Source organism: Gymnoscopelus braueri (genome assembly GCF_963280865.1).
Source record: "Gymnoscopelus braueri genome assembly, chromosome: 2".
Taxonomy (NCBI): Eukaryota; Metazoa; Chordata; class Actinopteri; order Myctophiformes; family Myctophidae; genus Gymnoscopelus; species Gymnoscopelus braueri.
The window spans coordinates 53,164,976-53,192,223 of NC_137604.1; the positions used below are offsets into that span (position 1 = coordinate 53,164,976).

At 42.5% G+C, this 27,248-nt stretch overlaps 1 protein-coding gene across 1 annotated transcript; it reads right to left on the reverse strand.

Annotated features, from left to right (window-relative positions):
- Positions 1–12,741: 12,741 nt before the first annotated feature.
- Positions 12,742–26,822, reverse strand: stx10 (syntaxin 10). The gene is made up of 9 exons (XM_080443748.1): positions 26,738–26,822; positions 25,640–25,715; positions 22,834–22,927; positions 21,526–21,620; positions 21,050–21,112; positions 20,831–20,938; positions 18,786–18,892; positions 17,025–17,119; positions 12,742–15,582 (listed from the first exon to the last, which is right to left on the reverse strand). Exons 1-9 carry the CDS (start codon positions 26,770–26,772, stop codon positions 15,506–15,508), a joined length of 750 nt encoding a protein of 249 aa, XP_080299874.1. The 5' UTR covers positions 26,773–26,822; the 3' UTR covers positions 12,742–15,505.
- Positions 26,823–27,248: the final 426 nt, after the last annotated feature.

Sequence of the window (27,248 nt, forward strand, 5' to 3'; positions counted from 1 at the left end):
TATGGAGTGGGTTTTACCAAGACGCTGGAAGTCATTCAGTCAGCCCCGTTGAGGGAGCAGAGGGGGGGTCGAAGGGTTGGAATTATGTAATATTGATGTATAATAAATGATGTATATTTGCACGGTTTCTAAATCGCCACTCCCCTTTTTTTGTACCCCCCAAGCATCAGGGTGGCAACCAACTAGGTGACCCACCACTGTTCAGAGGCCCCGTTCCGTTTAGAAAAATCTGTTTTTGGATGGTAAAACTGGCCATTGGAGTGGATGTATCAGCCACTGTGATTTTAGATGTTGAAAATAGATTGTTCCCTGCCCTGCTGAGCACCTTTTTTTTTCATTTATACGCACCCCACCCCCCCAAAACACATTTGATTCTTTTCAACAAAAAAGTCAGTTTGTGTTCTTTGTATGCTTTCCCCCCCCCCATGAGTTTCTTTTCTTGTGTTTGATTTGCCAAGGCGTCCGCGTGAGAGGGACTTTGTTACCAATGATTGTCAGAGGTAGCGAGAGATGTGTGGTGTTTGCGGATAAATGCACTGTTGTTATTACATGCGGTATGAGTACAATCGAATCACGTTTTGTATCAGAAAGAGAAGAGTGGGCGAGATAGGTTGTTAGAAATGAGGAAAACGAGGAGAAAAAACCTTGCTGAAATCCAATTGATATCCATCACCCTTTTTTTAAAATATAATCTGAAGGAGTTACAAAATGTCCAAATATGTTTCTGCCTGTTGGCATCAAAGTGTGTGTGTGTGTGTGTGTGTGTGTGTGTGTGTGTGTGTGTGCGCGTGCGGACAGTGACATTTAATGTTTTCGCTGCGCCCATGTGTGCATTTTTCTCCCTGAGAGTACATATTCTTTGCCATTATCCAGGAGAAGCAGAAGCACCCTCTCAAAAGGCTCTGCTCTTTGGATGTATGTTTGCTTTGCCTGGCATGGACAAAGGTGCTAATTCACCCGTTGGTGCAAGGCATGGATCACAGCAGTGTTTGTGTGCATCTGTGTGTACGGACAGCCTAATGGCTTGCGTGTATAAGTCATCGTCACGTGTGCTGCGGCAGAAAAAGAGAGAATGGGGAGAGCTAGGCCAGACGGTTTTATTGTTGTCACACACACACGCTTGGCCAGATTATTCATCCGTCGATGTATACACACAGTCAGGCACACACACGCAAGCAGTGGTGGAAAAAGTACTCATTTTTTTTACTTAAGTAAAAGTATCGATACTGCAATGTAGAAGTACTCTGTTCCAAGTAAAAGCCCGGAATTAAAAATGTACTTGAGTAAAAGTACAAAAGTATTGGTATCAAAATATACTTAAAGTACAAAAAGTAAAAGTTCTCATTATGCAGAATGTCCCATTTCAAGTTTTCAAATGTATAAATATCTTTTGAAAATAGCAGATCTACAAGCTCACATCGCGACGCATTGTGAGCTTGTAGATCGGCTATTTTCAAATGACCGAAATATATATAGGGCTGAAGTGGTCAACGTACGTTTTGTAATAATAATCAAAATCTACAAAGTAACTTTTAAGTAAATTTTAGTGGAGTAAAAGTACAATATTTACCTCTGAGATGTACTGGAGTTGAAGTAAAAGTACTGAAAATTGGAAATACTCCAGTAAAGTTAAAAACCTCAAAATTGTACTTAAGTACAGTACTTGAGTAAATGTACTTAGTTACTTTCCACCACTGCACGCAAGCAGACTCATGTGGAGCGAATGGGCTATACACTACAGTAACCAGGCTGTGACAAAACTTTAGTTAGTGCTCAAGTCTATAGAAGGCATGGCCTTTTAGAAAGGGGACCAGAACATAGAAATTGATCTTGTATCAGTTATGGAGTGATTTTGTCTCACCTGTTCTTATGGCTGGAGTGAACATCCCATCCCATGACACCAACGCCTTCCCACAATGCAGCTGAAAACACTGTGAACTATACCGAGTCGTTGCGAAGGGGCCTTTCTGTGTTTGTGTCGGATCTCAAGTGCTTACGTGTAGGTGGATGCTATGGGAAACCACAACGGATAAAGATAGAGAGAGAGAGATAGATGCGTGGAAAATATTGTGGTGCTGTCCCCATGATACATACGACTAAACGGAGAGCTGCCGTCTTAATATATGACTGTTACAAACAGCCATGATGGGCATATGTTGTTTTGAAAAATGGCCAAAGTCCAGCTGAGAAACTTGAATACTGATGAGTCTGGAATTGTGTAATAGAATTGTCTTGTTTACGTCCAGCATGTGTGGGGGCTGTGATGAGAGGTTTAAGCTTGATTTATACTTTGTTGTATGACGGTGTCGCATGCTAGACGTAACGGATCTACAAGCTCACAACACGTTGTGATCTGGTAGATCGGCTATTTTCAGCGTGCAACACTTATCGTGCGATGGAGCGTAAATTTGGCATAGACATCGACGATCATTTTAGTCATACATTTTTATGGCAAGATTAATAGCCTTGCAATGCCGAAAAAAGCACACACATTATGGTCTTAAAAACTACATTATTTACCGAAAGATATAAATATTATAATTGATGAGTAGAAATCTACCCTTTATTACACAGACACAACAATGATAAAAAAATATATATATATAATATGACAAGCATAGAATTAAAAAACTAAATCCAATAAAGACAAAATGTAATAAAGAGATTACATTTCTTTGAGATAAACTCAAAGAAAACGCTAGCCATTTCCTGACTCTATCTATAGTCTTACTCCTGATCCATGAAGGTCTGATGAACCAAAAGAGCCCAGAGTAGCACCCCCCCCCCCCCCCCCACACCTTGACTTAAGTCCAGAGGCACAATAAAGTGGACATGGCTTCAGGAGTGCTTAGGGTGTGTGTGTGTGTGTGTGTGTGTGTGCATGTTGGAGTTGGCCTGCTCAGCGTCACTGTAGGTTTATATTGATGCTTGGATTGCCAGATGCCTGTGTGTTTAGGACAGAATGTCACACACACACACACACACACACACACACACACACACACACACACACACACACACACACACACACACACACACACACACGTGAGGGGTGGAAGTCAGTCATAAAACCCCTCTCTGGATCTCTTAAGCTAAACACAGGAACAGCAGAGATGTGAAATTATCGTTGTAACTCTCCCCGGCAATTAACCAAAAGAGAAAGCCATCAAGATGTTTTCTAACCAATTATCTGTGTTGATTGAGCGTTTTTTGTTTGTTTCTTTGTTTTTGTTTTTTGACCAGTGTTATTAAAATTGTTGGCTTTATTGGGGCCATGCTTTCAAGAGAAGGCAAAATTGTTTACGTAAATGTTTTTTTCTATACACGTATATATATCATTATCAAGGCTTTTTTTTTTGAATTTTATTAATAATATCAAAGGGTCAAAGAGTGCTGATCCCGAGGAAAGCACCGACAGTATAAGCACTAGACTAGAGCGTGGCAGAGTGGACTGTAGACAGGGGGGGGGGGGGTTAGTGGGTGTGGGCATGCTTTGTTTCTCTCCTTAGTTAACCCCCCACCCCACCCCCCCCCCCCCGTCAGCTTGTAGCTCGGTAGTTCTCATACTTTTTTAATTTCATGGACCTAAGAGTTAGGTATCCATTTAGAAACCAACCATAGCCGGCGGGGACCCCTCTGGAATCCCCTCGAGGACCCCTGGGTTGTCCCCGGACCCCACTTTGAGAACCGGCTGGCTTTAGCTGACCATGTGGTACGACGACGGTTCAATGGAGACACTTTGATTGGAGATCACTGAGGACAGAGAGAGAGAGAGAGAGGGAGAGAAGGACGCAGTGGAGAGAGAGATAGAGAGAAAGAGGTGAAGCGGTGAAGCAAGGAGGAGAAATTTGCACATATTGTTGAATTGGTTTTTTTACACGTTGTTTAAAAACTGCCGCCTTAAAAGAGAAAAGAGCTTAGAGTCTGTGCCTGAGCAAGAGAGAGAGAGAGAGAGAGAGGACAGTTACAGTCTCCCCGGGGAGGAGGGAAGAACAAGCGAGAGCGAGGGAGGGAGGGGGGCGGGGGGGTGTGGACGGGACGCTTGGATGATTCGGTGTGAATGCATGCATGCGTACTGGTGTGTGTCTTTGCTTCGTTGCTGTGTGTGTGTGTGTGTGTGTGTGTCTGTGCAGGCATATATAAATGTGCACACATGTGTGCGTGTGGTATGTATAATGTGTCCGCCCCCCCTCCCCCAGCACCATCTTCCCTCCATTGCCATTTATGGAGTCATGCGTGTTAATGTTTGCTTCCTCACATGAAGAGCTTTTGATGGGAGCACAAGAGGGAGTGTGTGTGTGTTTGTCTGTGTGTGTGTTTAATGCGCATGTCTATGCCAGGCTGACTCTGCGTCTGGATGTATGTGCTGTATACGTGTGTGTGTGTCTGGCTCCAACGACCCGACTGCGCATGCCTGTCACTGTGTGTGTGGGTGTTTCAGTGTTCATCTCTGCACAGCTATGCTGTGTGTGTGTGTGTGTGTGTGTGTGTGTGTGTGTGTGTGTGTGTGTGTGTGTGTGCGCACACGTGCGCGTGTATACGCGTGTGAGTGTGTGCATGCAACATGCATGTGTGTGTATTTCAATCAGTGTGTGTGTATGAGTGGGTGGTATGTGGGTGGATGTTGAAATGAGAAGCGGTTGTTTGTTTTTGTCTGCCTCTGAGAGAGAGAGAGAGAGAGAGAGAGACATAGACATACCACGCACACATGCACACGCTCGCGCGCGCACGCACACATACACACACAGTCATCTGCAGAGTCACATATCCATTGTATGCAGCCCCGTACATCTGTGGCATATCAAAACTGCATGCATATGCGCTTTCAGTCGACAGCCATATTGCGGAGTTAAACCACGGCGAGGCTAGAGTGCTACCATTTTAGCAGCATACACATGCATACTGTACATACACATATAAGCCGGTTTTAAACTGCATGAACGCATGGCAGAGTCATCGGGTACATCGGGTGACACTAGTCACGCTACAAGCATGTAAAAAAAAACATAGGTCAATGGGTTTGTGCTTCAATCATCTCTTCCCTTGCACGTCCACAATGTTCTCTAGACAAGCACACGCGTGTACTGTGGCAATCATTACGGCACCAAAGACCCCTTGGATGGCACACTGGAAGAAAGAATATCTCTGTCTAACCCCCCCCCCCCCCCCCCCCACACACACACACACACGTTTCCCTTTCTATACCTCACACTGTCTTGCATTTCCCATCTTTTTCATTCTCCTCACTTTAACCACTTAAGCCCTACAATATACCTTGGATATTCGAAAATAGCCGGTCTACAAGCTCGTGCGCGGCACGTGGTGAGCTTGTAGACCGGCTATTATCAAAACACTTTGAAATATTTTCACCCATAATGACATGCCCAGAAGAAGGACCCCAGGGTGAAAGTGCTTTAAATAAAAAACAGTGTCTGTCTCTCTCTCCCTCTCCCTTCCCTGTGTGTGTCTGGTCTCTCTACCACTCACACACACACACACACACACACACACACACACACACACACACACACACACACACACACACACACACACACACACACACACACACAGCTCGCTGGCTGAGAGGTAGACAGTGTCCAGACAGTCATCATCACGCAGTCACGCCTTCGCTAAACAAACCCATCAAATCCCATTCAATCTCATTGTTGGGCAGCCCTCACTGTTATGGGGGGGGGGGGGGGGGGTTTGACTGACTCCGTTTTTCCTTTAGGTCCCAAATCTCTGCAGAACGTCTGCCTCACCCCACCCCACCCCCCCCTCCTCTCCCCGACCTTGTGAAAGTGAAGTTGAGGCCATGCAGGTGTGTGTGTGTGTGTGTGTGTGTGGGCGAGAGTGTTATTGTGCGCCTACATTTCGGGTGTTTGTTTACTAAAGTGTGGTTACTGTGTTAAACAACAGATGGGACCATGGTGTGTGTGTGTGTGTGTGTGTGTGTGTGTGTGTGTGTGTCTGTGTGTCTGTGTGCCTTCCTGCAAGTATTAGTGTGTCAGTGTGCATGCATGCATATCACAATGCACATCTGTGATTGTGCCTCATGAGAATGCAAATATATGAGTCAGTTTGTGTGTGTGTGTGTGTGTGTGTGTGTGAGAGAGAGAGAGATGGATTGCGTGCGGTCCACACACACCCCAGGGAGACAATGCTCTGGCTCTAAGTGTGTTCTGCACCTTTTTAAATAATCAGATACAGACGATCATAGATAACGATAATAATGCTGATGATGATTATGATAACGTAACGTTCCAATCTCTAGATTCCCCCCTCTGGCCTGCATGCCGCGGCTGATGAATCAGAAATCATAATTGTCCGGTCCAGAGTAGCCTAGCCAATCACAACTTGAATATGAGACTGTTGAACCAACTTAAAAAATCTAATTATAATCCTTTTTTAAATATATATCTATATCGTAATTATGCTAGGTCTTGGGTAGGTGGGGTGGAGGGTGGAGGGTGGGGGTTAACGATGGAGGGAAGGAGAGGAGACGGGAGGGGAGGGGAGGGGAGGGGCTGTTCTCCTCTTTCCAAAGAGGAGAGCTGCTTGTTAAGAATCTCCCAGGACAGATGAGGCATTGCGGCACTGTTGTCACATGAGCGAAGCCGCAATCCAGACAAAGAGGCAGAGAGAGGAGGCAGCGTGGGGGGAAGAAAAGAAATGACAGGACGGGCGGTCTCTCCCTGGACCTTTGCCATCCAGATAAATATGTGGGTGTTTGTTTATGTAGCGTGGAGGGGGATGTGAGGAGGAATATGAACTGGAGGGAGTTTTGTTGTAGTGATGCTCTCTTGAAATCCTCAGATGCTTCCTTCCTTGCTTGGCTTCCCAAAACCCTCTGTTGATTTTTAATAACACCGACTGACATGTTTATCTCTAGCCGAAAAAAGATTACGGTCCCAGAAACTGTGCTATGCTTGTTTCAGACTTGAAAGGTTCACGTCCTCAGTCTAGCTTTTCTGTTCTTAAAGGCCTGTGTTCTCCCGAGGTTGCATTCATTGGCTGGATATAAGTGTTGAACGCGGGAGGCTACTCTGCCAAACAAACCATTCTTTCTTTAACCACTTTAGTTAGCCCTACAGACGGTATCATCGTATGACAAATAGCGAAAACCCAGACTCACAATTTGTGGCATCATTCGCGACGCATTGTGAGCTTGTAGTTCTGTTGTTTTTGCTATTTTTATTAGGAAAACTTTTTTAATTGTTGAAAGTGGTTAAAGACCTCTTCGTCATCTTTTTTTCTCTCTCTTTTACATTTTTGAGTGAAGACCAGAAAAGCACAGTGCTACTGAACTGTGAGAGAAGATGTGCAACAATTTGAGTATGCAGTTTTATGACTTAACGCTGTGGGAGGATCGGGAGGGTCAGAGAAGGAGTTTTTCAAACGATACGAGCTAGATGATGCTTCTAGAAAGAGCTTTGTAGACATTTCAGAAAAAACTTATATCTACAGACTTGTTTTTGTTACTTAACCATGTCCTTTTTATGTTGCTGGTGGGCTTTTGTTTTATTTTGTATTCTTTTTTTCTACAATTGAACTAATGTACTGTAGTTGTTGAAAGTTATTTTTTAAAAGAGATGCTACTAATAATTCAACATTAATATGTGTACCAAGAGTTGCCAAGTTATGTATAAAAAAGAAAAAAAGAAAAAAAAATAGAAGAAACCAGAAAATTGAGAAACGAGGAGCTGTAAACTAGTTTAGAGAAAGAGAAAGAGAACCACATATTTTTGCATTGTGATTGTGTATGGATGAGGTGCTGGGGGATGGGCGGGGGAGCAGTTCTGTTGCTGGACCAGAGTGTGGATTACTGTACTGTTTATGGGGAGGGAGGGGGGGGGGGGTGAACTATAGAACTCAGACAGATGATGGAATGTCCAGGCAAGAGGAACACTGTCAGGCTCACTTCATTTAAGGCTATATGCCTGAATGTCTGTCCAAAACATTCTTACCGGGCAAAGTGTGACTATCCATGTACGCTGTCTTGTGGAGATTCTTTTTTTATTTGTATTTTTTAACCTAGGCTTTTACTCATCTTCCATTGGAAATCAAACGCAAAGAGTTAGAAGTTTACTTGACCTGGCTTCCATGCCAGCTTTTCCATACATAATAAGCTACTAGAGGGTTGACTCCATGGTCACAATGTGACTGGGTGGGTCGCCATCTGGTGGCGAAATGAAGCTACTATGGCTTGTGCGAGAGGAGGGCGCACCCACTCCGCAGCTGCAGTAACTGCACATGGCCAACAGAGGGCACAAAAGACCAAGAAGCGGTGATCTCAGACGGTCTAAGATTGTAAATTCTGAGTCTCGATCACTGTATTAATCCAAGCACCTTAGGATCAGGCCGAAAGAGGGCACTGCTCCTGATTTTACCCATCTGACACCAGACAAAGAATCCATACATTTGCCAGCAAAGGCTGTCTGATCTAAATATATACGCCAAATAAAAGCGGTCAGTTGATTGAAACTACTGACCGGAAACTTCCTAAAGAGAGGGCACTGCAGTCGTTCTGTGCTTTGCCTCTTCCATCCATCCGTCTGTCTGTCTGCTGATCTCGCTGTTGACCACCGTTTTGGCTGCCATTCCCACAGGCAGAAGAAGTGACAACGGGGGAGGGTGGGATAATCTTTCTAAACGAAACAAAAAGCACCTTTTGGGTGAGTGCTCGCCAAGTCCCATGCTGTGGAGACGCCACGAGCCAGAGCCTCTGCACCTTTCTGAGCACGCTCCCTAGGTCACTTCATGTCTGCGGTTTATGGACGCCGGTGTCAACAGTGGGATTTGGGGAGGGGGGAGGAACTTTGGGGAACGTAGTTCTAAATGTGAGGGTTCTTTTTTGTAGTTTTACTTTTTGTTTTTTTTGTTGTTTATCTTTTTTTTGTACTATTATTCCTCTTTTTATTTGGTGTTTTTATTTGCTCACACTCTTTGGCATTTGAAAAAAAAAAGAAAGAAAAATATAATTTTATTGTAAACTGTTGATGTGCCCGTGGGCCCCCCTTCCCCCCCCCCCCAGGCAGGAACTGGGAGTGGAGACTGTACAAACTCTTCTGCATGGGGGGGGGGGGGGGCTGAAGAAGGGTTCAGATGAGGGGGGGGGGGTATCAATGGGGCAAAAGGAAGGATAAGTCCATTCAAACAGGGTTCCCGCACAGGCAACAACCCTTTTCGATACAAAAAGCATGTTCAGTTTCCACAGATGATTTGACATAATTTGTTACTGTAGAACAGGCATTCCCAACCTGTGGGCCATGGGCCTCTAAAGTATTGGCAAAACACTAAGACTAAAAAAACATGGTATTTTTTCTTTAAAACCTTGAAATGAGTTTTCATAGTGATGCCAATAAATAAGAACTTAAAGCATACTATGTTAGTTCCCTTGCTCCAAGCCGGAACACAATCCAATGATTGATCATTAATGTAAACATTCCCTGAAAATGCACACAAGACACTTTTGAAAGTGGGCCCTGATCCAGAGAAGGTTGGGAAGGAACCGGTGCTGTAGAACAATATTTATTACTCAGTTGACTCACACATTGTTCAGCACACACACACACACACACCCTAACCATGCTCTTCAAAGTCAAGTCCAGAAGTTAAAGTCTGGGAGAGAAAAGAAACTGATTGAAATGGTTGAAAATGAGCAGGAACCCTGTTGGAAAAAACCGAGGACAGCTATATCAGCAGTTAACATCCATGTATGTAAAGTCCTCCATAGCGTTGATTTAACTCTTGAGAGTGTAAAAAAAAAAGAAAAGGGAACCCGGGTCGTGTTTTAATGTTTTTACACTCTTTGGATTAAATGAACACTGAGGATTTTTTACCGTGTACTCGAAGAACAGAGGAGGCGAGGGCTCCGAGGACAAGCTGAGGGTTGGATGTGTCTATTATTATTATCTACAGTCCCCTGGAGAAAGCGTGTCTTATCTTTATCATATAAGCTATCACTCTGCATCCGTGCTCAGCTTTCCTCTCCTCTTGTCTTCTCTCAGACAAACCCCCCTCACCCCCACCCCATCCCACCTCCTCCTCCTCCTCCTCCTTGCCCTCCTCCTCCGCCACCTTGCCCCGGGTCATCGTTGTCTTCTGCGCTGCGGCCTAAACTTTTAACTCGACGTGTTTTTTTTTATTTCCCGTGCTCCCCGGATTTCTGTGCGTTCTGTGCATGCCGCTGAAAGGCAGCAAGCCTTGTAGTCTTTCTATCCAGAAACATTTACTTCTAGTACTCCTCAGCTCTTTTCAAAAAGGCCCCACGCACCAGAGACAAAAAAAAAAAAAGACAAAAAAAACCACAAACACACACACACACGACACATTAACATGAACACACGCAAAACCTCTGAGATAAACGCACACTGGGGCTGGGGCACTCGCTCGCCCGCCCTGCGGCCGACGCTTTGCACCCCGGTGTGTGTGTCACTGATGCAGTTTTAAAACCTTACCAGTTACCTCGGGAGCTGTCAGCCATAGCAGACCCTAACCCCACGCATACCTGCTGTCGGTGGCTAGTGCGGTTTGAAGAAGAAGGGCTTTTAGGCTGGTGTGGCTGATGTTTTTAAGCAGGTACCATTTTTTCTTCAGGAACAAAAAAACGGACGAGCTCAGCAGAGTTTCGCTCCAAACAGTGTATGTATACTGCAGGGTATTTAGCAAAAAGGACGGAAGACGAGAGTCAATGTCAAAGACACTTTTACCTCAGAAATCATATATGAAAGGAGGGGCGGGGCTTACATATTACCATATAGCAACCGTGAATGACTATACCTTTTTTTTTTCTCTCTCTCTTGTCTCTGGTGTCGTAGGGTAAAAAGATACTCTGCAGAACTATTGTTTTCCCCCCCCCCCACTATAAATATATAAATATATAAACTGTACATTATTACATAGAAGCACTATCGAAGTTTGATTGTTAGATGTGCACTCGCAGCATGAGGTATTATTCTTATGATTATTATTCTTCATATCCCAGAAAAACAGAAAGAATTTAAAAAAAAACAGAAACACAGCTTTTGGAAAGACATCCCCCCCATACCCGCCCCCAATGCAGTAGCGTCTACTGATGTCAAAGAAAATATCCACCCCTCCCAAACCCTGTCGTGTTTCCCCCTTGCCCCCGCCCCGCCCCCCCCTTAACCACTTGAACCCCAGCATGCCTATTCTGGGGGGAACATTCGCCAAAAAATAGCAGATCTACAAGCTTGAGACGCTTGTAGATCGGTTATTTTTGGCCGAAGACATTTGGTGTAGACGGGAAAAAAAGCGGCCCGAGTGCAGTTGTAACTCGGTCGGTTTCTCTGAGACTAGAGGGTTTAAGTGGTTGACCCTTGACCCCCTTCCCTCCACACATCCCTGCCCATGTACATGCCAGTGTTCCCCCATGTGTTCCAAGTGCCAATAACTTTGTGAAATCCTAACTGTGACCCGGTAATAAAGATAATTGCACATTAACTACTGTAAAGAAAAAAGAAAACAGACTGAAAATGAGAAGAAGAAAAAAAAATCTGAATATCTTAATAAAAGGTTTGTAACAAAAACTGTTGTATGGCTGTTTCATTCTCTCACTCTCTCTCTGTAAATCAAGAGGGATTTATTTGTCACTAAAGGCCAGTCCACACCACTGCTTGCAACGTGCAACTACTTGCGACCGTTATCCCAAATAGCAGTTGCAAGGAGTTGCATTGGTGTGGACTGGCCTTTACTCTTACAGTTGCAAAGCAGCGAAGTGTTGGTGAACCATGTTCCACAGAGACTGTTCTAACACTACAATATAACGAGAAGGTAATATTAAAAAATAAAACTCAACGTTGCTGTCGGGCAGAAACCTCTTATCTCATATTCTAACTTTTTGTGTTTTTTTTTTCGTAAATGAACTTGAACTTGATCATACTACAGCGTCACACAAAAGTAGCAGATCTACAAGCTTTTGAGCTCGTCGATCTGTTACTTTTGCTGTTTTTGAATTTGAATCCTGAAAAGTAACAGTTTTGGACATTATGAACTTTTTAAAGAGATACTAATGCTAGCATGCAGCAGCAAGTTTCATTAGCTCTTCTCTCTTGATATAATTTCCTGTCACGTGTGGTGCGTACGAAACCACATACAGTATTTTACAGTATGTTTATGCTATTTTCAGCCTACTATTTAGTATCTACTAAGCAGTAGGGTTTCACTTCGGACATATGAAAAAGTAATTTGGCATACTAAACTAAATAGTATTTTAGTATGATTTCGGACAGGGCCTGCTGCATCCCCAAAAATCACATACTATAGTATACCCGAAGTGAAACCCTACTCACTGCTTGGTAGATACTAACTACAGTAGTAGGCTGAAAAAAAGCATAGTATGATGTGTAGTATGTTGTTTCGGACGTAACATGGTCTTCTTGCACAATATACAAAATGACGCCTTGAATGATGGTTACACCAATCAGTTGATTCGTCAATTTAATTATATTAAGAGCTTTAATGATCCTTTACTTTCAATGACTAATAGTTCTAATAAGATCATGCTCCCCTCTAGTTGTATTTACATCTTCGGGAAACCCCTGGAACTCACTGAAGGGTCCCGGGACTCCACATTGAGACACAGCTCTAGTCTGGAGTGAAGTGAACCCTATGACCCCACCCACATTGTTCGTTTTTATAAACCCCACAGAGCTCACGCAAGACCCAACGCGCTGCACTCACCCAAATATAAACAGGAACTTCAGTCAGTCATTGTAAAAGTGTAATGAGATTTATTAACAATTGGATTTCCCCCAAGAAAAGTCCAATAAAAGGCAACCACTTCATTATATTACAGTATTTAGAGTATAACATTTACAAAAAAGGCAGAGCATTATACAGACAGAATCTGGTGCGAGTTGTGCAACAGCAATGTAATCATGGCCAGGATATTGTATTCATGTTGGGTTAAAATTGTACAAAAGGATAAAGAATAATTTATATTTACACCGTTCATTCTGGGCAGGAAAAGTTTTAGTAGAATACAGTAGCTGGTACATTCCGAATCCTACTATTTTCCTTCCATGTTTTACTAACCAGGTAGATTTTTGTGGTAGTTACTTACAGTACCTGTGTAGCTGGCCGGTAGGAGAGACATTTCCCATAATTTGGCTAGTAGATAGCATTACTTTTCCACACTGCATAATACACTCGTACATGATTCATCTCTAGTGGTGACAATTAACTTCCAACTCCAGTCTGTACTGTATAAATACAAATACTGATCATTGGCACTGGAGTGCATGAGAGCCAACCATTAAAGCTGCAGTTCTCTACCTAATGGCTAGAATAAACCAGACTCAACCAGATTTGTCACAGAATGTCACCATCTTAATTGATGCCCATAGCTATATCATAAAGGGGAAACCAAGTTCAGTTGATTGTAGGCAGGCCTGAGATCTAAGCAATATGAAGGAAACAAAATTAACCAATTTACCTTTGTTTTAGGGTTTCCAGGCCACGCACACCAGTGTTAAATACTAAATATAGTAATGGCAAATAATCCTTTCACCATACAATGACTGCCAGACCATTTAGGCTACATCAAAGCAAATTTGAATCTTTTTATGAGACTGAATGTATCTGACACTGAGAACTAAAATGTAACTTAAAACCGTGCGTTAGCTGTAACATTCTCTTAAGCATAATTTGGCAAAATTAGGTGTTAATATATGCAGAGGAAAGCATACAGAAACCGCACAAATGACCACAAGAGCGAACTGCAATAGTGATGGGAGGGCTTTCATTATGAAAGCTCCAACTGGACACGTCCTAACTACCCCAAGGAAACATTAGACCCCACAGAAATCCAGACTAAATCTGTTCATCCTGACGAGTCACAGATCCAAACACTTTCATAGGTTAAAGCATCCATCACAATGTACTAGGCCTGGTTAGAGACCATCCCTAGGGTCTAGGTGATGCATTCGACCTGTCAAAGTGTCCACCTGCCTTTAAGGCTGCTTGTTCAATAATGTGGTGAATCATGTAACACAAGAAACCAGCAATAAACTGCTAAGAATTGGGATAAAAATATATATTTTTTTAGTCATCTCTCCTCCAGGCCTAAGACAAGGATGGAGATAATGTTTTCACCGTCTGTCTGGGGCTAATCTCACAAACCACTTAACCCATCAGTCCCACATTTCTTGTGGACACTGCCAGTAGGCCAAGGAAGTACCTTTTTCATATATTGTGTATTCTTTTGAGATATTTAACGTTCATTTTATAATGGAAGTGCATGTGTGCAGCCCCGGACATCTAAGGGCAATGGTGGTCGTAAATCGGCTGAACCCTTGTCGAACTATGGAGTCATATTTCATAGATATGTCGATATGTTTCATATAGCTGACTGCCGTCACAGACTTGTCCAAATATGGAGTTCCACCCGGCCTGGCGGAGATACGTGTTCAACCGAGCGCACCTTTCTAGTTTCTGATAAAAGCACAGCCTTAGTATAAGCATAAAATCAATTTATGCAATAAATTCAAAGTAAAAGAAAAATAGTCCTATTTACACAATCTTGCAACACACTGGTATGAGCAATGTTTACCTGACACAATTAAATGCATGACCTGCACACTCCACCAGAGGGAGCTTGGAACCCAAATCAACAGTAAAGGCTTCAACGTCCTGCCTAGCAACCGTCTCCTCCTTGCATCAGTCACATTAGACAAAACCCATTCAATCAGAGACACTCGCTCAAGGTCAAGGATATCACTAACTGTCTAACTGGTTCAGAAAACCTCGGCCATTGCTGTGCATAAACCAGTTTGGAGGTGGGGTGGGGGCCTGGGGGGGTTACCGCATCATTCTGAACACAGAGTAGACGGTAACCTGACCTGATCGAATGCTATCATAATTAGGGAGGGACATCAACTCATTTGTCTACTGGCTGACAAGCCGAGAGCACAAGCAGAACAGCCACGATTTACCAGCATGAGGCAGCTTGGCTGGAGTTACTCTCCCAAAACCCCACCCACCCCCGATCACAATACAAAGATGTAGGCACGCGACATACTGCACTTTACACCAAAGGTAGAAAAATATACTTAAGGCAACACTGACGCTCCCCCCCCCTCCCCCTCTCGTGTTCTCTGCATCTCCCTCTTTGTCTGTGTTAACGTGCCAATGACAACCATTATTCCCAGACAGTTAGAAGAAAACGCGTGCGTGTGAAATAACTGAAGTGTCATCTCTCCCCGATTGTTCAGCCCTCCCCTCCATATTAACGATAAAGGCTGTGGCGTACGTACATTAGAATCACTGAAAGAAACCAAGGAAGAAAACCAAACATTTCACACTGTGCGATTAGAGAAAGGGATTTTGGGGGGGGGGCGGGTGTGGGAGTGGTGAGGTGCATTCTTCGTTAATCCGTTATATTTCTGTGCATCTGTCCATTGATCATTTCCATTCTCCCCCCCCTGGCTCCCCGGGGAGAGATGGAGGGCCAGGTGTGGAGGAGACGCACCAGCAGCAGCAATCAGAGAGCAAACAGCAGGATGAGGACGACCATCATGACAGCCACCAGGATACCGATGGCACACCACTGTCTCCGACCTGAATCACACACACACAGAGAATCACCATCAACTTTCATTGCCACACCAAAGGTTTACAGGTGTAAAAGAAGCGGGTGAAATGAGTTCTGGGCCATTAGGCTGTACAATGACGCACTAGGGGAGAGAGGAGGGAGGGGGAGGGGGAGGGGGTTGACCAGCTAATCTATATTTATTTGTTTTAGCTGTGTTCTCTTTTTAACATTTTTTTACCTAGGTTTTTAACTGCTTATATTATAACCGATAGTTTTATTATCGCATTCATTCCCATTGGTGTAATGTTTTTTAAATGTTCACCACGCTTATTTTTTATTGACATCTGTATGAATGTATTGCACTGGAGCTGTTGAGCAAAGCAAATTTCCTTCGGGATTAATAAAGTATCTATCTATCTATCTATCTTTTTGTGCGCACTCCATCATTTTGTAGGTTTCGTTGAGAAGAGAGAGGATAGAGGTAGAGTAGGAGTAAGAGCAGAAAAACATAGGTAAAAAATCTAATCAAAAGGTATATACTACTGTACGTAGAAATACAGATAGCATTTGTAGTAGCAGGTACATGTACATTATGTTGGGGTCAAAATGGTGTGTGTGAGTGTGTCTGACCCCTGGGTCCTTTGTCAGTATTTCGGTTAGAAAGAAAACAACTCTCTGAATAAATCACACGCAGGTGTGGGTAGATGAGATCATATGTATTCTTAAGGACATCTCAATGTTCTTGGCTAAATTAGGAGAGCTTAGAGACTTGAGTCTCCAATGCACCATTTCCCTCCACCGCAGCTGCATCAAGGCTAGTCAGGTGTGCAATATACTTGGTATTATTTCATTGCTGTCGGGCAGAAACCTCTCATCTCCATATAAAAATAAATCGTGTTTTTTTGTAAATGAATGCCCTTCTTGATCCAACGTCACACAGAAGTATCAAAAATAGCAGATCTACTAGCTCGAAATGCGGCGCGAAACGCGGCGTTTTGAGCAAAGAAACTTGTTTTTTGTAAATGAATGCCCTTACTTGATACAACGTCATACAGAAGTATCAAAAATAGCAGATCTACTAGCTCGAAACGCGGCGCGAAGCGACGCGTTTCGAGCTTGTCGATCTGCTATTTTTGATATTTTTGAATTTGAATCCTGAAAAGTAACGGTTTTGGACATATGAGGTTTCCACCCGACAGACTATTTCAAAGACGATATTTTTCTCTGGTTTAAATGCGGGTTCATGCGGATGCAAGTTTATATTTATCCTTTTTTAACGTGATATCGCAAAGAGAAAATCAAAAAGATGGTGGCTTTGATTTAAATCAGAGCTGACCCGTGCACCGCTGCCATGTCTTAATACAAACATACGTACATGTTGTCGCCCTAACGAACTAAAGAAAGATAATGTGGAATCATTCTCATTTTCATTTGTCGTGTGTGTCAATGTATCAGCCGGGTAACTTACTGCTGGTCATATGGGAGACCTTCTCCAGCTTCTTAAGGACAGAGTCCATGCGGGTTGAAGTTTGGTCCATCTCGTCTCCAAACTCCCCCAACATCCTAAACAATACCCAAAACAGCACCTCATACACCATTCAAGCAGCGAATGACAGTGAGTGAACGCATTCACTCACTGTAAAATAAGCAACGCCGGTCTCCTTCCATCTAAAGCATTTAGACCAGATTTTGATCCCTCCACCTTGAGAATGGCTATTAGTAATGGGGGGGGGGGGTTAACGGTTTTGCAATTACTGTGAGATAGCAAAACTGACTATAATTGAGAAGTGAATCGAAATTTGCGTTTTACTGGCCTTTGCTTTTAAACCTCAGCGTGATTCACTCTGAGGAAGGCCTGCGGGCCAAAACGTCCGTCGTGTTTGATCTGCTGCTGGGGCTTATGATTTAAATAAACAATACATCCTAAAAAGGATCTAAGTGAGTGCTGGTATTCCTTTCAAAGAGACTATTTCTGCCAGAACCGTGCACCCGACACACGTGACAATTGTGAACTACTCGTCTGATGAGTGCTTGCTTCTCTCTTCAAGTTATCCTTGAACATTTGCCCACTATTTCAGTACAACATATACAACAATAAGCAAACAAAGAGAACATACCTGTTACATCTGACATCTATTTTGGTTCATGCGATACAAATCAATTATTAACGATTACTTTTTCTCTCTGTTTGTAAACTGTGTGTCACGCAGCTTATCGGGTTATTGAGACGTGACTGTATAGAACTGTTGTTGGTGTCTTATAATCCCCTAAGGGAAAGGTTGTAAGACAAGACAGGAAAATAAGGTATCATTTATTCACTCACTCAGCCAGTGTACCAACCTTCCAGCTGACACACACGCCCTGAATTTCCCTCCGGCAATCAATAAAGGTTCAACTTACACAGGAAGTTAAACTGGTTCATAAGAGTGCTTAACAATTTTCATTATCGTCGCTGTCGGGCAGAAACCTTATATCTCCATATTTCAACTTTTTGTGTTTTTCGTAAATTAAAGCCCTGCTTTCCTGGTTCAATACCCAGCACCCCCCCCCCACCCTGGCTGTGTGTCTAAGTGTCCTTGAGCAAGACACTGAATCCCTAACTGCTCCCAATGAGCATTGCATGGTTTCCTCCACCGTCGTTTGTGTGAATAGTGCGTGAATGTGAATGTAATGCACATTGTAAAGTGCTTTGGAGAAAGAAGCTATAGAAATGCACAATTTGCAAGTTTCATTACCCTGCCAGTCACTTTGACACAAAGCCAACAACAGTCAAGAGTCACTTCTATTTAAAATATATATTTTTGATTGATAAATCAAATCAAGCTTTATTTATAGAGCACATTTAACCCATTGATACCTGGAACGCTTCTGTGTCACTTTAGATGCCTTTGGCTATTCAAAAATAGCAGATATACAAGCTCATAGCGCGGCACCGAGTGCCGCGCTACGAGCTTGTAGATCTGCTATTTTTGAAAAATCGTGATTGTTTTTTTTTTATATTTAAAAAAAATAACTGTTAGGATTTAGATTTTTTTAAAGAATCGCCTCAGGTTTTAATGGGTTAAAACAATCGAGATTGACCACAGTCAATCTCAATTGTGTGCTAGAATTCAAATCAGGCTAGAATTCAAATCAGACTAGAATTTTGCGATGTTTGGTGAATGAAAAGGTTAACTTACTGCCCTGGATTTGTGTGTATGCATGTGTACGCTCCATACTCAGTACTCACACTGACTGCTCATCAAGCTCATCCCCGATGCGTCCGGACATGTCTTTAAGGACTCGGATACTGCCAGAGACCAACTCCAGCTGCTCATCCTGTTCCTGCACAATAAGCTACACACACACATAATTTCTTTTTTAGAGCGTAAAGGTTTTTTAAAACCGATAGAATTTGCTAATTTTTGCTCATGACACTTTCATGTCAAGGACCCCCAAATGGATATGTTTTAAGGTCACAGACCGCCGCCTTAAAAGATTTTGTGCCAGGGAACCCCATTTAAAAGAGCAGATCTACGTACAAGCTCACAAGTCACAACGTGTCACATTGCGACGTGTTGCGAGCTCAGATCAGCTATTTTTGAATAGCCAAAGTATAAAATAGGCTTAAAGTGGATGAACATATTTTGATGGTATATAACCAATACAACCAATTTGCTGAGGAACCCCTGGAATTTCCTCAAGGACACCTGGGGGTGCCCAGACCACTTGTAAAGGACTTGGAAATACTGTTTAGAAATCTGACATGAAAATTATTAAAGATTAGTATAACCCATCTCCTCATTTTTCAAGACGTGACGTGCAATCAGTCGAATGACATTGAATCCCATTTGAGAAAAATAAGGTTTAAATTTAGGTCAAACGTTTCATTTGTGCCCGTTGAAGGTTTCTTCACAATAAGTAAGCCTTGCCGAGCCCCGAGGCCCTAGGGCATCTCCTGTTTCCTTAGTGTGAGGCAGCTTGATGTACAAGTACACCCCCTTGACATGACGCTAGTATATCGCAGGGACTTACGCCAATCCAACCCTTGATACTGAGTGCTAAGCAGATCAGGGCAGTTCAGTAGCCTTGTGGTTAGAGTGTCCGCCCTGAGACAGGGAGGTCGGGGTTCGATCCCCGGCCGGGTCATACCAGACTCTAAAAAATGGGACCCAATTTCTTCATTCATAATGGTAACAACTTAAACCATATATGGGTGTACGTCAATAGCGAAAATATCGGCTTTTTGTACATGTATTTTTGCCGAATGTTCGACTATTATATGACATGCCCAGGATCGGGACACTAGGGTTCATTCACGTGGCTAATGAAACAAAGGCCAGTTTGAGGTTGGTAAACAAGTGTACTCTGTGTTTTCTCAGAGTACCATGCAGGCTCTAATTACATCTCTTACAAGCGTAGAGAGAAGTATTGTGAGCCTTAACTGGCTGCATCAGCAATATTCCCCAAGGCTGACAATTGACAACCGAAATGACCCACAAATATTTACAATCCCTTTCCCCTTCAGTTAGAGAATCACATTGACTGGGTAGGGAGGGACTCACAGACTTGACGATAAAATGGCAAAAAATAAATGCAATAAAAAGCCATCATTCTTGCGGTGGGCTGTCCCCTCTCATTAGCCTCCACATATTTCATCCATTGGCGCTTTTTGTCAAACTTCCAAACCCATCAATTGTGCTGCCAATAAACATTAACGACACTGCCCTCTAACTACAGGCCAAAGTCTTGGTTTTCATTTTTGTCTGGTAAATATTATTATTTATGCAGTGTGACCTATTTTAACTGAATACTTGGAAGAGTACGATAATAATATAAGCACCATGAGCTTAGGGCTGTCACAATTACTAATTTAAGTTGACGATTAATTGTCACACAAATAATTGCGATTTTCTGGCATTGAACATGGGAACATATGAATACAATTTGTATTTCCGTTGTTTTTTTAGGCTTCATAATCACAAGTTGCACAGGGCATATATAACCAATAACTTAAATATACAAATAAATTACTATTATTAATAATATTATACATGAAATACTATGTAAAAATAGCAGAAATAGCTGATCTACAAGCTTACAACACGTCACAAAGTGACGTGTTGTAAGCTTGCAGATCTGCCATTTCTGCTATTTTTGGGAATTGTTTGAAAATGAATGAACTTTTTTCTATGGAAACGATGATGATTATGCAAAAAAAAAAATCGATTATCTCAAATAATTGCGATTAGGTGATTATGTAGTAATTGTGACAGGCCTACGTGATGAGCTCACCTGTTGCTGTTCCTGCTGCTCCTGGACGTACTTGGAGTTGGCAGACACCAGGTGAGCCTCCATACCTGTGGAGGAGCTGTCCTGCTGGCCTGATGAAGCAAACAGAGCCTGGACACACACAGAGGAGAGATGGGAGGGGGTTCTATGCGTCAGCCAGCGTTCGCAGAAATTGTTATGACTAACCAAGTGTTAACTGTAAACTGTTGTGCGTGTGTGTACCTGTTTGTTCTTCTTTTCAGCCAGAGCCACAACAGAAGGGCTGGCCAACTGTTCCTTCATCTCCTATTAAAAAAAAGAAAAATAAGAAACGGAATCGTTGACAGCTCACACTCCTCAATGGTTCCGATAGCACTGAGCAAAATGCCCGTGTTCATTTAACCCGGAGAGTTACATTAACCCATTAAGACCGGGAAAGCAATCAAATCTTTGAATACATATAATTTTAAAGCGAACATTTGTAACTCAAATCTTTGCTTCTGGGGGTCCCTGGAACTCAATATTTTGAGATAGGGGTCCACGGCTAAATACATATAATTTTGACAATCCTTGACATGAAAAGGTTTGAGAACCACTGATATCATAGCAACATATAAGTGTTTCAGAAAACTGTTAGGATTTAGAAGACATATGTACTATCGGCATCAGGTCTTAATGGGTTAAGTCACTATAATCAGTTTGCAGACACACAAGCTTACCTGTACAGCTTGTCTGGTCATCTCCACAAAGGCTCTCCTCTCCTGCAGTTCATTCTCCCCCAGTCGGAACTTCCCAGGGTTGGACTCCACGATACCTGGCACAGTCAAGGGCTCCATACGCAACCATAATACTTTATCTGACACATCTCTGAAAACTAAATGTTACTGAATGCAAAGCAAACCATAAATAACACATACAAACAAATGAAATAGATAGATATTTTAAAAAAGCAAATGAAAATGAAGGTGGTTTGTTTATAACAAATGTGCTATATATTTAACTGAGCAGACTGATCACACCATGCATCAGCAAAGTAAAATATTAGGTACTTGACATCATGACTCATCATGACTTTCCCTGTGACATAACCCTAAATCTTGTTTAATCACTGCGCTGTACCACAAGGACGAGAAAGTACAGTATGTCTGTCAAACAAGCTTTCATTGAGGTTAACTGTTCAGCAATCTACGTATCTTGCAAAAAGAAATACTGGGTTTGTCTGATTTATGTATTTTCTTGTTCTTAATTGAAACAAGCTTCAGTCTCTTCAGATATGTTGACTGTTGCCATTACTGCAGTATAACACAGCAAACTCCTCAGTCTTCACTTGATTTCTACTCTATTCAAGTAACACCAAGGATTTTAACTGTTTATGGGTCTCGCACACTTTGCTTTTGTTATTTGTGTAAACAAGCACAAGGTCACTGAGTCTACTTCCTCCAGCTCTATGACTCATACTCAATGTGTAAGAAACTGGAAGGAACCAGTCTTATGCTGTGTGCACACAACAGAACGAAAACAAAGGTTGACCTCATACAGTAGCTCTGGTCCAGGGCAGGTTACTACCTTACGGGCGCCCCTATTTCGCACATGTCATTACAGGTGAACGTTTAAAAAAAATAGCAGATATAACAAGATCTACAAATAGCAGGTCTAAAAGCTCAACACGTGTGCAAGCTTGTAGATCGTCTATTTTCCCTGTGCGATACTACCTGGGTGTGGTATCGTATGTTTGAGATCATTTTTGTATATCGTCTCTGTCGGGTGGAAACCTCATATGTCCATAACAGTTACTTTTCAGGATTCAAATTCAAAACTAGCAAAAGAAGCAGATCTACAAGCTCAAAACGCGTGGCTTCGCGCCATGTTTCGAGCTTGCAGATCTGTTACTTTTGATGCTATTGTGTGACGCCGTATTGTGATCAAGTAGGGCGTTAATTTACGAAAAAAAACACAAAAAGTTTCAATACAGAGATAAGAGTTTTTTTCCCTGACAACAGCGATATACTTGAGATATAAAAGGATACTAATAGTCTCGCTGAGGTCCTCCAGGTCCCAGTCTATGGCTCGTAGACAGTTCCTCAGCTCATTGGTGCTCCAGTCCAATTCATCCTGACTCACCTGTGAACACATAACAGCAACTGCCGATTATCTCACCAGAAGCCAAATGTTATGCTGCATTCACACTGGCAGATACAACAGATACAAAGCTACACAGCGTATTTGTAACTTTGTAACTGAAGTTGAAACCAGCTCTACTTTTTTGGAGCCGTTGTAGCTTTTGTAGCAGCTACAAACGTCGGATGTATCTTTGTATCTTCATGTCGCTGGCCTTCATTGAAAATGAATGGTAGACTGTTTCTTTGTAGCTACCAGTGGCAAGCTATTTGAGTGCACAGGAGTTGGGAAAGTCCCGAAAAAGACGCGCTGTGATTGGCCAGAAGTCACTTTGAGGTTCAGTTGGGGCAAACACTCACCCAAAAACATGATTTACGATTCTCTGCCTCGGTACATAACTTGAACGGCGCTGAGACGGCTCAAGCTAACTTCGCAACGTTCGGCACGGAGACTCACTCGCTTTAGCTCGCTCAGTGGTGCCTCTCGTGGCTCAAGTTCGCCTGAGACGGCGTGCCTCTGCCGCGGTCAAAAACTATACTTTATCGGCGAAAAAGAGGTCTGCGGTTGTTTGGAAAATAGTACCGGCAGCGGGATTTGATCCCAGGAGGTTGGGGTTGGCAGTCTAACCCTTCCTTCCACGGTCCACCTTTGTTCTTACATCCCTTGTACATTTCTATATAGCAGCTCACCTTAAGTTTCATTTAAAACGGAATAGCTAAGTCAGATCATGAGTATACATACATTTCTGTTTAACAACTTGAACCCTAGCATCTCTTCTCTGGGCATGTCATAATAGGTGAACAACATTCAGCGGGGGGAAAGAGGCTGATTTACAAGTTCACAATGCGTTGCGATGCATTGTTAATTTGTAGATCATTTTAATAAAGCAGTATGGTTAAGATAAAAGCCCGGACTTATCTGGAGAATCGCTTCGCATCGCTCCAAGGATGTGCTCATTGTGCTGTGATCTTTACCTCCAAATGAAACGGGAAATTATAATGAAAACAATCTATTTGTTTTTGGTTTAAATCAAATTAAGGTAGGCTACAAGAGAAATGTTTTTTTTACATCGCTTTTTCAGTCGAGTCTCTGTAAACGGTCTGCAATCACAACCAAATGAATCACCCGTTCCAGTTTGACCGGTTATTATTTTGAATCAATTAAAGTGACGTTGTGTGATGATTAAACGTGTGTGCTTTCTAGTACCGACTACCGAGCAAGTCAGTCTGGTTACTGTGTGTGTGTGTGTGTGTGTGTGTGTGTGTGTGTGTGTGTGTGTGTGTGTGTGTGTGTGTGTGTGTGTGTGTGTGTGTCATGTGAAGTCTGTGCGTTTATAGCGAGGCAGCTGATTTACCCTTTGTCGTATGACGGTGTCACGTGGCAAACACAGGTAATCTACAAGGCCACAACGCGTTGCGTCAGCGATGCATTGTGACTCTACATTGTGACTTGTAGATCGGCTTGCGTTCACGCACGACGTGGCAATACGATGAAGTAAAGTCTTGAGGGGAGACTTCACGACTTCTCCCTTTTGCCTCTCAGACTGACGGATCTGTGATCTCGCGAGACCAGCTGCCGTTTAAGGTTACATGCGAGAACTTGAGCGGCAGATTCATTTTAATTAAAATATTTGTAATATTCAAAGTAGTATTCAAATATGGAATATTCGTTGACAGCCTTAGTCTGAGTTAGTAGGACTGCCAAACAGTCTCAACAGTCAGTCTGGACTCTCTGTGCCTTAAAGTAAACCATTGTGTATAATTGTAGCATTCCGGGGTGTTAACTGGCTGAGGAGGGATTCCCAGCGTGCCCCAGCATGCCCATGTCATTGTTGTTCATTGTGCTTATTGTTGTTATTATGTGTGAAAGAATGTGGTTATTATGGGGTTGACGCGTGTTTTGTAATGACTGTATTTGGCACGTATATAAGAATAAAAAAAAATCACACACACACCCGTATTGCTGCTACCAAATGCAAGTTTACTTATGTGACGTTTCAAGCCACCAGGCTCTTCCTCAGATGGTCTGAGGAAGAGCCTGGTGGCTGGAAACGTTACCAAAGTAAACTTGCATTTGGGAGCAGCAATACTGGTGTGCGGATTTTGTATTCTTTATATACTATCTGTTACTGTTTTTCCAGCACCCAGCCTAGTACAGTAGGTCTGGGATGTGCATGTCTAGGCCTGTCACAATTATTACATAATCGTCAAATCGCAATTATTTGAGATAATGGCAATTATTTTTGCATAATTTTTTTTTCACACATTTTCAAATATATTAAAAAAAGCAGAAATAGCAGATCTACACGATTACAATGCGTCACTTTGTTTGTGACGCGTTGTGAGCTTACATGTATAAAATTAATAAATATGTCAATCATTTCTTTGAATATTTCAGTTATTTGTCATATCTGCCCTTTGCAATTTTTGATTTACGCAGCCTAAAAGGCTTCATAATGTTCCAATGTGCAATGCCAAAAAACACAATTAAATCGTTAATCGCAATTATTTGAGTCACAATTAATTGTCAACTAAAATTTGTAATCGTGACAGCCCTATGCATGTCTTTTAGCTGTTTATCAGCTTCTCTCTCAACTTGTATTTGGCAGTGTGTGTGTGTGATCAACAAACACTTGTTTAGTTGTCGTGCCTGAATGACAACCAACAATTTATTGGGATTACAGGGGTTTCACAGCTTCCCACCACCACAACTCACCTGTGGCCCCTCCTGCAACAGCTCCTCCCAGCGATTATACAGACCCCTTGCTCGGGACAGGGCTTTCTGCACCTCCCTGGACACACACACACACACACACAAGTTACAACACACACACACACACACACAGGCAATGTCAAAACATTGTCACTTAAAAAGGAAGTAAAAGCAACATCTTGAAGAAGGTGATTACGACCAAACTGAAGTCACCTGGTGTTGGTGGTCTCCACAACAGCAGCAATGCCACCCATTTAACCAATACAAATCTGAGTACATTTCACACCCTCTTCCGCAATCTCACAACCCTCTGTGAACTGGTTAACTGACTGCAATGACAGGGGCCGCCCTACTACTGTAGAGCCCCTGGTGTATGTTGTAGGGGCCCCCATACCATACATACCATACTGATACAACGTAAACCTTTATATAATCGTAAAGCCTCGTAAAGTTTACAACCAAGACCGTTATAGTGTAAAGACTGTAAAAGCTTGAATCCAAAACTGTCGAGACTGTAGAGCAGTGGTTCTCAAAGTGGGGTCCTCCTTGGGGGGGTTTCAGGGGGTCCCCAGCAAAATGTGTCAATACATTTAACCTCTTCTTTATCCCCTTTTCATATGTTGGCTATTCAAAAATAGCAGAAATACAAGCTCGCTGCGAGCTTGTAGATCTGCTATTTTAAATTTTTTTCTTTTTTAATCTTGAAAGTGTTTGAAGAATTTTCCATTTTTTAAACACAGATCTTCCCTTTTGATGGCCTGGCTCCCAGTCAGATAATCAGGCTACTCTTCTGGGGGTCTCTGGCACAAAACCTTTTCAGAAGGGGGTCCGCGGCCAAATACATATCAATTTGGGGGTCCTTTAGCATGAAAAGGTTTGAGAACCACTGCTGTGGAGTTTACACAGAGGACGACACCACCCCACGTACCCACCCCCGTTATTACTAAACTATAGCATCTGATGCTAGCTAACAGCTAGCCTACAATGTAACTGAACGCTATGGAGACAGACGGTGGTTGCTAATGGCAACATGAAACGCTCGCCTTCTCCACATTGACTAAAAGCAGCTGTCTTCTATAATAAAGCTCATCATCTTCTCACCCTTTAACAACGAAGAACGGGTCTTCCAGCGACATGTTGATCTCTGAGGCTCTAACTTCTGTGTCCACGCATGCGCGTTACCCACATGATGACGTAATGACGCATGGGTTGAGGGTGGTAGCACGTGGGGTGAGAGTTGCGTTTCCAATCACTGCCTCTGCCAAAACAAATATTGCACGTATTTATTTGTATAATATTTTTATTGAACATAAAACATTTTTAAGATTGTAAGATTGTATTGTTTAACATCAATACATACACAAAAGTAAAATAATTTGGTTCCTTGACATTATAATAAACAATAACAAATAAATAAAGAATGGCAGCAATAGTAAAAAAATAAATAAAAAATACAAATATCTATTTGCATGTGTCTACATAGATATAGATATGTTTTGGTCTTAAATATTTTTTAAACATGATCTGAAGATAATATATGAACATAATGATCTATTCTGTGGCAGGACCAATGGCAGTACCAATATTGTTATGAGTCCTCAAATTATACATA

Coding starts and splice junctions, on each gene's coding strand:
- stx10 (XM_080443748.1), bottom strand. CDS start 26,772: ATGTCGCTGGAAGACCCGTTCTTCGTTGTTAAAGG. Junction 20,939..21,049: donor CTGAAAAGAAGAACAAACAG/GTACACACACGC, acceptor GTGTGTGTCCAG/GCTCTGTTTGCTTCATCAGG. Junction 15,583..17,024: donor GGTCTCCCATATGACCAGCA/GTAAGTTACCCG, acceptor TGTGTGATTCAG/GTCGGAGACAGTGGTGTGCC.